Raw genomic sequence first — 12,747 nt, 5'->3', positions numbered from 1 at the left:
TCATACTGTGAGACTCTGTGAAGCTCAGTGTTTGGTTTCTTTGAAAGTAAAGGCAGTTTTGACCTGTTCAACCTGCTTCCCTCATGGAGGCGCTACAGGTGCATCAGCACAAAGACCCACAGACTCCAGAACAGTTTCTTCCCAAAGGCCATGACCACTCTGATCTCACACATGCACTGACGACACCCCCCAATCCAAAGACCCATCACCACTGTGCAATAACCCAAACTGTAAATACAAAACTCTATTTATTTATTTTTCTTGACTGGATTTGTATATTTGTACATTAGATATTTTGACTACTGTTCATGTTTATATAGTGCTGCAGAACTGCACCTCACCCACCTTTCTTTTCCCGCATGTTTGCACTGAGGAGGAGATGCTGGTGACAATAAAAAAACATTCTATTCTATTCTATTCTAATCTAAAGAACACAGATGAACCTGGGGGGTGAAGACTGAGGCTGCCACTTCACTGCTGGGAGTTTTCAAACTCCATTGAATCCTCCTCTTCCTTTGTCAGTGGATCATTGTTTGGTTGTTCAGCTGAAATAGAGAGGAGAAGACTTAAAGTCATCTTTCTAGGCTCAGGCTGACCCTTCTGGTCTCCTTATTTTTGATTCCCACAGTGTATTTCCTGCTGCTGGTGGGATCATCACAGTTTGGATATGATGGCATTTGAACCTTAAACTTTATCATTACTCTCCTGCCTGTGAGCTCCTCCATGAAACCTGCTCAGGTGAAAATACTGCAGTTGTTGAGCTCTGTTGCTTTAAATAAACACTTTGAATTGTTCCTGTGTTGTAGGTTTGTGCTTCTGAAATTTTAAGATTCCTTCAGCCCGAGGAGCAGTGCAAAATGCTTATGGTGACCAGAGGTGATTGATTGATTGATTGATTGATTGATTGATTGATTGATTGATTGATTGATTGATTGATTGTTTGAGCTGATGATAGCCGTGAGCTTCTCCAAGATCTTTCTTGCATTCTAACAGTCTGAGTACTCACAGCTTGTCCCAGCCCTTCGATTATAGCAGCTAGCCTTGTGGGGTTTTGAACACCTGTCACCGCTTTCTTCTTTTTCCAATAAGCCAGGGCCGAGCCAGCTCTGATCAGCAGGAACCCCGTTATATTTCGATGTCCTCGATAGACAGTCCCGCCAGGCACACGATGCTCCACTTCTGCCACCCGTCCATCGTGTGTCCGGCAGGGAACGTCCCTCCAGGACACTCAGGCTCTCCCAAACCCAGGAGAGAGTGTCAACTGCATTACGTTACCAGTTGATCAAATCCATAATTCTTTAGGATTTAGAGAACAAGACCGAGACACAGAGGCTCTCTGTGGGTTAGAGTTAGACGAGACTAGACGAGGACATAGAACCGAAGCAGGAAAGATAAGGGAGGGAGAGGGAGAGATGCATCCGCCTCCTCCAAGAGCCAGAAGAGATGCTCAGAGCCCCAACTCTACAAGTTTTGATCAGCTCGTGCTTATAGGTTTGCAGACACCTTCAAGAGGAAGCCTGTGAATGAAACTATAATTCAATCTGTCGAATTCAATCTACTCGCCTCCAATAACACTTGTTCTTCTGTCCACCACCTCTGTCACGTCTACTGTAGGTCATTGTAATGAGCAGCTGGAGGAGTGACAGAGCATCCTTCCAGGACAGTGTCTCTATTATAGTAACACTGGCAAACTGAAAGGAAACTGTTGATGAGCACCAAGACAACTCTCTACTGCAAATAACTGCTGTGAACTCTTCCTGTGTCTGGCTCTGTGCTTGGATCCTTATGTTTGTCTGAAAGCATAGCAAAAGTTGCCCCATGATCTTGGGTTGTTGCCCTCTGAGGTCTAAGTCATCACAGGTGGCAAGTACAAAGGTCCATCTTTGTGAAAAAAATGTCATTATTAAAGTTAGGGTCAGATAATTCATCACTACATTTAAGTTGTGTTTTAAGCAAGCAGCAATCTCTGGAGCTGAAATATGGAGCCAGCAGTCATTTATCAAAACCTGCACTTGTCCTAATGTCCACCTAAAGCTGACTCCACCCAGACTGGCAGAAGAAATGTGAGTTTTAATTGCAGATTATATTACCTGTGAAACCCCAGATCGAAGGCTCCCTCTTCAGCGGGGTGGATTTGGGCCACAAATGTCTCACCACCTTTTTAGCATCCTCGAAACGATCAAAGTTGAATTTAAGAGGGAGTTTCACATTGTCCTGATCACAGAATGTGAGGTTTGCTCTCAGTCGATCAGCATCAAACTTCAGCATCTTCAAAAGGAAAAGACAAAAACATGAAAGACATGTAGTAATCTGTTGCAAATATATAAACTATTACTTCATTTACATAAACTGTTTTTATTACTTATCATGTATGTTCATCAAAAGATGCCAGACGTTATGTTTTCAGTTTGTGCTACTTTCCTACAAATTTAAATGTTAAATAGCAGATTCTCAAAAAGTTGATTCTGTTCATCTGGACATTTTCAGTGGGAGAAACGTTTTGTCATCATCAGGTGTGTTCACAATGTGTTGGGAGGTCAGTTTATGATCATTAATATGCAAATTACCATTGATCAACAGCCACTGATCAATGGCCATGAGTCCCATTCACAGAGAGTTGGGGAATGGCTGCAATCACAGCATTGTAAGATGGCGAAAGATGCACCCTTAGGCCCCTCCTGGATTCAGAGATGGTCTTTTCCTTTTCACATAAACGGCCTCCTTGACTCCGCGCTCAAACCAGCGTTCCTCCCTGTCCAGGATGTGTACATCCTCATCATTGAAAGAGTGTAACTGGCCTGTAGGTGTAAATAGACTGCAGAGTCTGGCCTGACGAGGTTGCTCTTCTGTGTTGTGCCATCCGCTTCGCCAGAGGTTGTTTGGTTTCCCCGATGTATAAATCCTGGCAATCCTCCTGGCACTTAACAGCGTACACTATGTTACTCTGTTTGTGTCGGGGGACCTGATCCTTGGGGTGGACCAATTTTTGGGTCAGCTGGAGCTTTCTTTAGGTGCCTTCTCAGCTTTGACAAATGTCCAGCTGGGATAACCACATTTACATGTTGCAGAGTACTTAGGAAATCCAGTTTGTGCTCCAGTGGATGATGTCATAATCCAAGTGAGTTTCTGGTATTTTTCCACTCCGGCCCTGATTTGCTGCACCTGGGGTGGAGCCCTGGTTCCTCCCCGGCACTTGTTCCTCATCACCAGGAATCAGCTGGGCTATACTTAAGACCAGCATCTCAAACTGAAGGTTCTAAGTCATCCAGGTCATCGTAGTCTAAGGAGCTTCATATCACATAATAGGGTGGGGCCAGGTTTCACAATGAGCTCACCCGAAACCCTGGCTGATTGTGACCTACACTCGTTTTCATGCCTTGGCTCATGTCATTAGGTAGAGGATCATCAGGGGTCCTTTTGTCCCTCTCGGGGGGGGGGACCACTCCCACAGAGCTTAAATCTGGGACTTTCCACCATTTGACCCTAAGAAGCTTCTCGGATGAAACGTCTTCTTAAAGAAGTCCAGACGCTTTTCTTTCGAAGCTCCGTCTCCATCAGTTCCTCTCCAGTCCATCAGCTACCCTATGGTGGTTACCAGGACTCGAAAAACAACCTTTGCCTTATGACTCTGTTGTGTACTTACCTTTCTTTGTTGTTGTTTAGTAGAAATGAGCCGATCACTCAGAACCTACCTGTCTGGTTGCTGTTACAAGAAATTATAATTGTTTTAAACGTTACAAGGTTTGCACCTTTGCACCACTACCGCTTCTCTGGATTCAGTCCCTGCTTTGTAGTCACCTGCCTTTCCTCATTCTTTCTGGAATCAGTGGAACTCAGGACCTCTCCTCCACCTCATTCACTCACTCGGCCCTTCACCCCCTCCTCCAGAGTCTCTCGCCTCTGCCTACAAGTAAGCCTTAACCAGTCAGTTGTAGTTTTCCCTCTCTCATATCTGTCTTTACTCTACTCAGTCTCTTTCTCTATTACAGTACCTTCACCCCTGTGATTCCTTCGTCCTCAGAATCTTTCTCGTCGTAGGTGATTGCTGGTTTTTCATGGAACAAGTATTTTTGTGTTATTGAATAAACACACTGGTGCCTAAAGAAACCCTAGTAAGCGCTGCATCTGGGTCCATTTTCATGTACTGGCCTCCTGGCCTTTGTGACAGATGATGAGAGTCAAACCTTAAATACTGATCCGTATGCGTAGGTTTACGGTAGACATCAGATTTTAGATGTCCCCCATTACTGATGGAAATCTCACAGTCTAAGAAGGCTAAACTTCCACTTTTCATATCCTCCCTGGTGAATTTGATGTGTCGGTCCATCGAGTTAATGTGATCCGTGAATTGTGGTACGTTCTGAGATTTGATTTTCACCCAGGTGTCATCCACATACCTGAACCAATGACTTGGTGGTGTTCCAGGGTAGGATAGCAAAGCCCTCTTTTCCACTTCTTCCATGTACAAACTGGCCACGAAACTGGGGAGCCCCCCATGTTTCTGCCTGTAGTACTGACCCTTGTATGAGAAACAGGTGGAATGAAGACACAGTTCAAACACACCTGGTCGATGCTGAGAGTGGTCCTGTTGCTGTTGGTTTCATCTGCCTCCATCATGACATCTCTCACCTTCTCAACAAAATCCAAAGTGCTCTGGATGTGGTGTTCAGAGCTGCCCACCAGCGGGTTGAGGATCAAAGCCAGAAACTTGGAGATGTTATAGGTGACAGAGTTGATCATACAGACAATCGGTCTTAAAGGTGCACCCTGCTTATGTATTTTCGGTAAACCATACAGACTTGGTGTAGACTCCCCTGGGTACAGCCTGAGGTATGAGGGCCGGTCGATAGCCTTGTCTTCTTCTAACTGCTTCAGACAGTCTATCACCCTCTTCCTGTAGCCACTTCCTGGGTCTCGTTTCAGGGGCTCATAAGTATTTTCATCACCAAGTAGTGACAAAATTTCCTCATGATAGTCTTTCTGGTTTAGCAATACTGTGCACCTACCCTTGTCTGCCAGAAGGATGATAATGTTGTTGTCATCACTAAGTGATGTGAGTGCCTTCCTCTCCTCCATGGTGATGTTGGATGCTGGGGGCTTTGCATTGCTGAGACAGGCTGAAACTTTTGTCCGTAGTTGCTCTGCTTCCACTTCTGCAATACTGTTGTTACGAATTGCTGTTTCTGTGGCTGTGATCAGCTCCACTAGCGGGATTTGTCTCAGTGTGACAGCAAAATTCAACCCTTTAGCAAGGATGTTTTTCTCTGTTTGGGTGAGCTGTCTGTCAGACAAATTCTTCACCCACTTGTCCCCATCCTCGGTGTCCCATCCTTCTCTCTTCTGCAACTAGTGCACTCTACACCTGGAACTACATTTATTTATCTGCATCTGCTTAAAATATTAAAGGTAATCCCAAAGAACTTCTGTTATCAAGCAGACAAGCTGCAGATTCTCTTGATGGGGTGATAATGCCTCTCAGTGACAGCAGTTATAGGATATGAAACAAGCAAAATAAAACTCAGTTCCTCTTCTAAAATGTTTCAGGTGTCTCTGAAGAGTGAGGAAGAGGAGGAGTGAGGGTACCTGTCCGTTTTCCACATGCAGAGCGAGTGCGACATGATCCCAAACATAAAATGGAGGCCTCCAACTCCAGGGCCGAGCGGTCATCTGGTTTTCATCAGGTCTTTGGAACAACTCATAACTGAGAGGAAGGTCAGAGAGAGACAGTCATTCAGTTTATTAAAGCCTGCAACACTAGAACCGTCACAAGCAACAACAGCAGTCACGGAAAATTAACAATTTGTTAATGAAGTCATTCATTTTCATCAGATTTTTCTAATTTGTCAAAACAAATATTTAAATGAATGTTTTAAGAGGTCATTAGTTTTATCATTGGTTATTAATACTGCATTACATATCCACCCATGCTCTGTCCACTTATCCTCATCAGGGTCGCTGGAGCCTATCCCAGCTGTCATACGGCGAGAGGCGGGGTTATACTAATATTGCATAGAGATGTCCGTCCACAAAATCCCACACTACTCACTCAACTTTAAATCTTTGCTCTAATCAATACACAAAATAAAAGCAGTGAATTTAGGCCAGATAATGACAAACGAATCTGGTACCAGTTTGAATTCAGCTTTTATTTAAATAAATAAACTGTACATACTTGTGAGTCATTTCAAACTATTTTCTGTTATTACTGCGGGGCACCAGGGGGCCCAGCCCACACTGCTTCAACCTTTCCTGATCAGCCAGCTATTCCACATGTTGAGCCTCAAGGTTTACCCAGGATGCACTTTATGACATCACACATCAAACGCCGAGCTCTGCTCCTCTACGTCACAGACAATAAACTACTGAGAATTATTCAGACTGTGATGTGTCATCGTACTGATGCTCACAGCTGGTTAGATTTAAATATGTTTTTCAGCTGTGAAATCTTCATGTGGATATCTGCTGGACTTATGAAGTTTGAGACCAAAAATGCTGACAAAATAAAACAATAACAACAAAAAATCAAATGTGTGGCCTGTCCCCATTACTGATAAAGGTCAGCTGATTCTGAGGTGGACAGCTGTGAACATACTTCATGAGAGTCCATTAACATTTTTACCTGTGTGATTCTTACCTGTGTGTCTCACACATGGCCTCTGGTCTCCAGACGAAACGTCCATCTCTGTAAGTGCAGACAGCGTTCGGGTCATCATACAGAAACAAAGGATACTCTGAAAAGAGCTCCTGATTGGCCGGGCTGTGGACCAGCACAGCGTACTCCACTTCCTGTTTGAACAGATTTGTCTGGAACACCCTCATGATGGGCGGAGCTCCGGAGCAAAACTGGACATGAAAAAGTGGAAGCATCACCCCGTTACACAACGCCGAGGACCGAGAGGCACTGTGCACACACACACACACACACACACACTCACACACTCACACTAGTGATGGAAATTCCGGCTCTTTTTAGAGAGCCGGAATTTCAGGTTGTTTTATTGCTTTAATTAATTTATTATCAACAACAATATAAAATTATGGACAAAATAAATTACTGATGTACTTTTATTTATTCACTCCACATAAAATGTAAAAAAATAAATTATAAAATCAAAAACCAACTACATTTCAATATTTAACGATTTTAATTTTCAGCTTTTTCCTTTTAAACAAATTTAAAGTGAAACAAAACCAAACATTGCAAACCACAACACAATAAAATATAAATTAAAATATGCAAAACAAAAAGAAGATGCACGTTCTCTGTCATATAGGCCTGGGATGATTTTTTAGGAGTGTTTTCCTGTTTGGAATTACATACATAGGATTCAGTGCATGAATAAACTTTCTGAATCCTTTATCGTCAGCAACTGAAAATAATTGGAAATCAAGTGCAGTCATGTTTGCCAGGTCTTTATCAGCTGAGTTCTGTCTTGCTGGGTCACAGACTTCTGCAAACTGTCTCATAGAGCTCTGGGTTGGTTTAGGTGGCTGTTTCACACTGCAGGTCTTAATGCTCAATTCCGATTTTTTGATGAAATACGATTTTTTTTGTCTGCTTGTTCACACTACAAATAAAATGCGACAGCAAACGCGCTCTAGTGTGAACGCTCAAAGCGGCCCGCATACGCAAAAGAAGATGTCAACGCGCTCTGTTTAGACCCAGACCAAACAGTATTGTTTGACTGATGGCCCTTAATAATAAAGACTTCGGACTTTACGTTTACCAATTTTTGCTTTAAGTTATTTTGTTATTTACATAATAATGTATATAACCTAATAATTATCCTTATTGCTGTTTTAGAGGAGCGATGCTTCAAAGGATCGTTGTAAACATTAAGTGTTAGTCATTACCTGCTCCCTGTAGGCGGTCAGCACCTCCTCCACGGGGAAAGTGAAGCGGTATGAGCCATACCTGGACTTCTCACTGAAGGCTGGAGAAGAGGCGAACCTCCACAAGAAGTTCTCCTGCTTCGCGGCCTGCTCTTTCGTCCGCTTTGGGTAGGTCTCATCCAGGAGCCTCGTCTCAGCCGACTGGATCTCCTCGGGCCTCACGGCCAGACTCCACCACACCAGGGAGAGTTTTTGAGGAGCCTTGAAACCTTCGTCAGCCCTGATCCCGCATAAACCCTGTCGGTTTGTGTCGTGTTTCAGACAAGACACATGAAGTTCCGGTCGGGGATATGCAGGGATGTCTTCTTTGTACAGATATTTCTTGTACAAGTAGGAATCCTGGGCTTCCTGTTTCAGGTCATTCAGCCTCAAATGCTTACTTTTTATAGTTTTTACTTCATATTCTATTTGTGTCTGCATGATCAGACAGAGGACGATTTAGTTCAACAATGAAGAAAAAAGAAAATTGTCCTTGTCAGACGTTGAGTTCACTCTCAGCATTAGTGATTTCTCCTCTCTGACAGCTCAGACTTTATTCAGACCCCACCTAGAATAATGGATTTATTAAGAAATGAAACTACTGTGTCAGATCCGCCTGTGGGCGTGGCCAAACACGCCTGCGATATGAACTCTTTATAGCCTGTAAACAGAACGATAACAGCCGATGGCGCTGAGGAAACATGCTGTCATGTGATGATTCACCACGAACAGCATGTAAACAAGCCTGTGTGAAGCGCCCCCTTGATGCCACCCCCCCAAACACACACACACACAGACACACTCTGCTGGCTTGTAGAGACATCACGGTCACACAGAGGCTTCTTTATACGAGCCAAATGTTTCTGTTTTCTTTTTTTCCTTTTCTTCACAAACTGAAAGTCTGAGACTTTTAGTTTCAGATTGAAAAACTCATCCAATCATTTTCGGCTCTGCAAACTTTTAGTAACTTTTCTCAGTAAATCAACAATCCTGATCGATGGTGAACATGTGTTTCAGAGGAAAGTCAAACACTGTGCTCCTGACTCTACAACCATGTGTACCACTATACCACCACGATTACACGGTCAGTGGATGCAGCTGGTGTTACACACAGACACACAGATTCATTCAGATTCAAAACAACTTTATTCTCCATCTTCCACGTGAACACAGACAGCGTGCATTTAAACCCTGCCCCCCTCGCTAACAGCATGGGGGCACATCAGATTCAGAGCTGCAGGCTGAGAGCACGCGAATATGAAGCTCCGTGTTTGGTTTTCATAAAAGTAAACCACAGGAGTCGTCTCACTTCTGGGAGTCCTCATCCTCCATTGGTTCCTCCTTTGGTTCTTCTGTTGAAGAGAAACAGAGAGGAGGTCAGACGGGCCAGCGCAGGCTCAAAAATAAGAGACGTATTGATTTATTACCTTTGAAATCCTGCTTGAGTGAAAGCTCCTCCTCCAGCTGGAACCATGGGTCAGGCCACAAATCTTCCACCAAGGCTTTAGCAGCTTTAAAGTCATCAAATTGGATTCCTAATGGGACATTCCCATCGGTTTTTCTGCAGAACGTGAGGTTCTCTCCCAGAAGGTCACAGTCAAACTTCAGCACCTGACAGAGAGCAGAGAAGACGAGCGACGTTTATGAGGAGAAACTACAAAACTTTGTTATGAATGAAACGCTCACAAATACACACTACACTTTATCACACAAAGACACCTGCTGTACAGAGTGAGGAAGAGGTGACAGTACCTGTCCGCGCTCCACGTATAGGGCGATGGCGACATTATCCCAAACATAAAACTGACGATCAGACCCAAATAGACTCTGAGTGTACATCTGGTTTTCGTCAGGTTTTCGGATCAACTCATAGCTGAGAGGAAGGTCAGAGACACACACAGCATTTTAACCAATCAGCTGACAGAGGACTTCAGCCTGCTGCAGTGTGACAGGTCCATCACACTGATGCTCACAGCCAGAGTGAAGCAAAGGAGCCAATCATTGGAGAGAGTGAAACTGATTTAGTTGCTTTTTCAATACATTTCAACCAACAGCCCTTCAGTGACCTTTGGTTAACATTTTTACCTGTGTGATTCTTACCTGTGTGTCTCGCACATGGCCTCCGGTCTCCAGATGAAGCGTCCATCTTTGTAAGTGCAGACAGCGTTCGGGTCATTATGAGGGAGCAAAGGATACCCTGAGAAGAGCTCCTGATTGTCCGGGCTGTGGACCAGGACAACATGTACCACTTCCTGTTTGTACAGGGAGGTTTTGAACACCCTCATGATGGGCGGAGCTCCGGAGCAAAACTGGCAACAACAATAGAGACACACCTGTTACACTGGTGTACTGACACACACACAGCAGATCCTGTTCGTGGCCACAGGATGTTCTTCTTTGTCTCTGTGGTCGTTTACTCTCTCAGCCTGATGTTACTTTCAGTCTGAGATGATGGATAAATGAATTGTAAGAAACCCTCCCACCCTCTACACACATTAGTCTAAAAGTAAGCAGTCAGTACCTGCTTGCGGTAGGCCTCCAGCACCTCCTGCACTGTGAAGGTGAAGCGGTACGATCCAAAGATGGACTTCTCACTGAAGGCTGGAGAGGTGGCAAACTTCCACAGGAAGCTCTTCTGCTTCGCTGTCTGCTCCTCCGTCCAGTCTGGGTAGGTCCTCTTCAGGAGCCTCGCCTCAGCCTTCTGGATCTCCTCAGTTCCCACAGCCAGACTCCACCACACCAGGGAGTGTTTTTGAGGATCAGAGGAACCTCCACGAGGATCCTTGAAGCCTTCGTCCTTCCAGATCCGAAGTAGTGCCCGTCGCTGTGTGTCATGTTTCAGTTGAGCCACATGAAACTCAGGTTGAGGGTAATCAGGGATGTTTTCTTTGGAGAGGTATTTATAGTATACAGGGAGTGCAGAATTATTAGGCAAATGAGTATTTTGTCCACATCATCCTCTTCATGCATGTTGTCTTACTCCAAGCTGTATAGGCTCGAAAGCCTACTACCAATTAAGCATATTAGGTGATGTGCATCTCTGTAATGAGAAGGGGTGTGGTCTAATGACATCAACACCCTATATCAGGTGTGCATAATTATTAGGCAACTTCCTTTCCTTTGGCAAAATGGGTCAAAAGAAGGACTTGACAGGCTCAGAAAAGTCAAAAATAGTGAGATATCTTGCAGAGGGATGCAGCAGTCTTAAAATTGCAAAGCTTCTGAAGCGTGATCATCGAACAATCAAGCGTTTCATTCAAAATAGTCAACAGGGTCGCAAGAAGCGTGTGGAAAAACCAAGGTGCAAAATAACTGCCCATGAACTGAGAAAAGTCAAGCGTGCAGCTGCCAAGATGCCACTTGCCACCAGTTTGGCCATATTTCAGAGCTGCAACATCACTGGAGTGCCCAAAAGCACAAGGTGTGCAATACTCAGAGACATGGCCAAGGTAAGAAAGGCTGAAAGACGACCACCACTGAACAAGACACACAAGCTGAAACGTCAAGACTGGGCCAAGAAATATCTCAAGACTGATTTTTCTAAGGTTTTATGGACTGATGAAATGAGAGTGAGTCTTGATGGGCCAGATGGATGGGCCCGTGGCTGGATTGGTAAAGGGCAGAGAGCTCCAGTCCCACTCAGACGCCAGCAAGGTGGAGGTGGAGTACTGGTTTGGGCTGGTATCATCAAAGATGAGCTTGTGGGGCCTTTTCGGGTTGAGGATGGAGTCAAGCTCAACTCCCAGTCCTACTGCCAGTTTCTGGAAGACACCTTCTTCAAGCAGTGGTACAGGAAGAAGTCTGCATCCTTCAAGAAAAACATGATTTTCATGCAGGACAATGCTCCATCACACGCGTCCAAGTACTCCACAGCGTGGCTGGCAAGAAAGGGTATAAAAGAAGAAAAACTAATGACATGGCCTCCTTGTTCACCTGATCTGAACCCCATTGAGAACCTGTGGTCCATCATCAAATGTGAGATTTACAAGGAGGGAAAACAGTACACCTCTCTGAACAGTGTCTGGGAGGCTGTGGTTGCTGCTGCACGCAATGTTGATGGTGAACAGATCAACACACTGACAGAATCCATGGATGGCAGGCTTTTGAGTGTCCTTGCAAAGAAAGGTGGCTATATTGGTCGCTGATTTGTTTTTGTTTTGTTTTTGAATGTCAGAAATGTATATTTGTGAATGTGGAGATGTTATATTGGTTTCACTGGTAAAAATAAATAATTGAAATGGGTATATATTTGTTTTTTGTTAAGTTGCCTAATAATTATGCACAGTAATAGTCACCTGCACACACAGATATCCCCCTAAAATAGCTCAAACTAAAAACAAACTAAAAACTACTTCCAAAAACATTCAGCTTTGATATTAATGAGTTTTTTGGGTTCATTGAGAACATGGTTGTTGTTCAATAATAAAATTATTCCTCAAAAATACAACTTGCCTAATAATTCTGCACTCCCTGTAAATGAGTACTTTGAGCTACCTCTTTCAAATGACTCAGCTTTGCATGCTCTCTTATTAAGTAATCTTCAGGAATTCCACGACTGTTTCTTGTTGTCTGCATGATCAGGTGTAAATCAAAAACCTAAATTAATGGTCTGTACTGTGCAGAGGGCGAGCGCACCGTCAGCTGGTGTGAAGAGAAGTAAGGTCTCCTCTGTGACAGCCAACCGTTTTTCCATACCACACCCAGTGACTAATGATGCGCTAACTAAGAAATGAAACTTACTCTTTGAACACTCTGTCAAAGGAAAAAACCTTAGAGAAGCAAGAAACACAAACTCAAGTTATGGCATGTACATGGGTGAGGCTTACTGCGTGGCAAGACACAGGCAAGTCGCGCAGAGCCTCAGTCCGTTCTTTA

General features: G+C 44.1%; 2 protein-coding genes across 3 annotated transcripts; both read right to left on the bottom strand.

Moving 5' to 3' along the window:
• Window positions 1–286: 286 nt before the first annotated feature.
• LOC106098876 (uncharacterized) lies at window positions 287–8,455 on the bottom strand. 2 transcript variants are annotated; one of them, XM_013276736.3, is made up of 5 exons: window positions 7,855–8,454; window positions 6,635–6,843; window positions 5,584–5,701; window positions 2,091–2,268; window positions 287–545 (listed from the first exon to the last, which is right to left on the bottom strand). In XM_013276736.3, exons 1-5 carry the CDS (start codon window positions 8,311–8,313, stop codon window positions 472–474), a joined length of 1,038 nt encoding a protein of 345 aa, XP_013132190.1. In that variant the 5' UTR covers window positions 8,314–8,454; the 3' UTR covers window positions 287–471. The 2 variants fall into 2 exon arrangements, with proteins under 2 accessions (XP_013132190.1, XP_025761262.1); XM_025905477.1 differs by lacking the exon at window positions 287–545 and adding an exon at window positions 552–1,881 and having other exon boundaries at window positions 7,855–8,455.
• Window positions 8,456–8,999: 544 nt separating this feature from the next.
• Window positions 9,000–12,539, bottom strand: LOC100703374 (uncharacterized). Its single transcript, XM_025905476.1, has 6 exons — window positions 12,348–12,539; window positions 10,394–10,782; window positions 9,973–10,181; window positions 9,625–9,745; window positions 9,300–9,483; window positions 9,000–9,224 (listed from the first exon to the last, which is right to left on the bottom strand). The coding sequence occupies exons 1-6, from the start codon at window positions 12,445–12,447 to the stop codon at window positions 9,178–9,180; spliced, it is 1,050 nt and encodes a 349-aa protein (XP_025761261.1). The 5' UTR covers window positions 12,448–12,539; the 3' UTR covers window positions 9,000–9,177.
• Between the last annotated feature and the right edge of the window lie 208 nt (window positions 12,540–12,747).

The sequence above is a fragment of the Oreochromis niloticus genome, linkage group LG3 (assembly GCF_001858045.2).
Source record: "Oreochromis niloticus isolate F11D_XX linkage group LG3, O_niloticus_UMD_NMBU, whole genome shotgun sequence".
Classification (NCBI taxonomy): Eukaryota; Metazoa; Chordata; class Actinopteri; order Cichliformes; family Cichlidae; genus Oreochromis; species Oreochromis niloticus.
The sequence above is the reverse complement of the archived record's forward strand: the minus strand, read 5'-3'. Positions and strand labels throughout refer to the sequence as shown.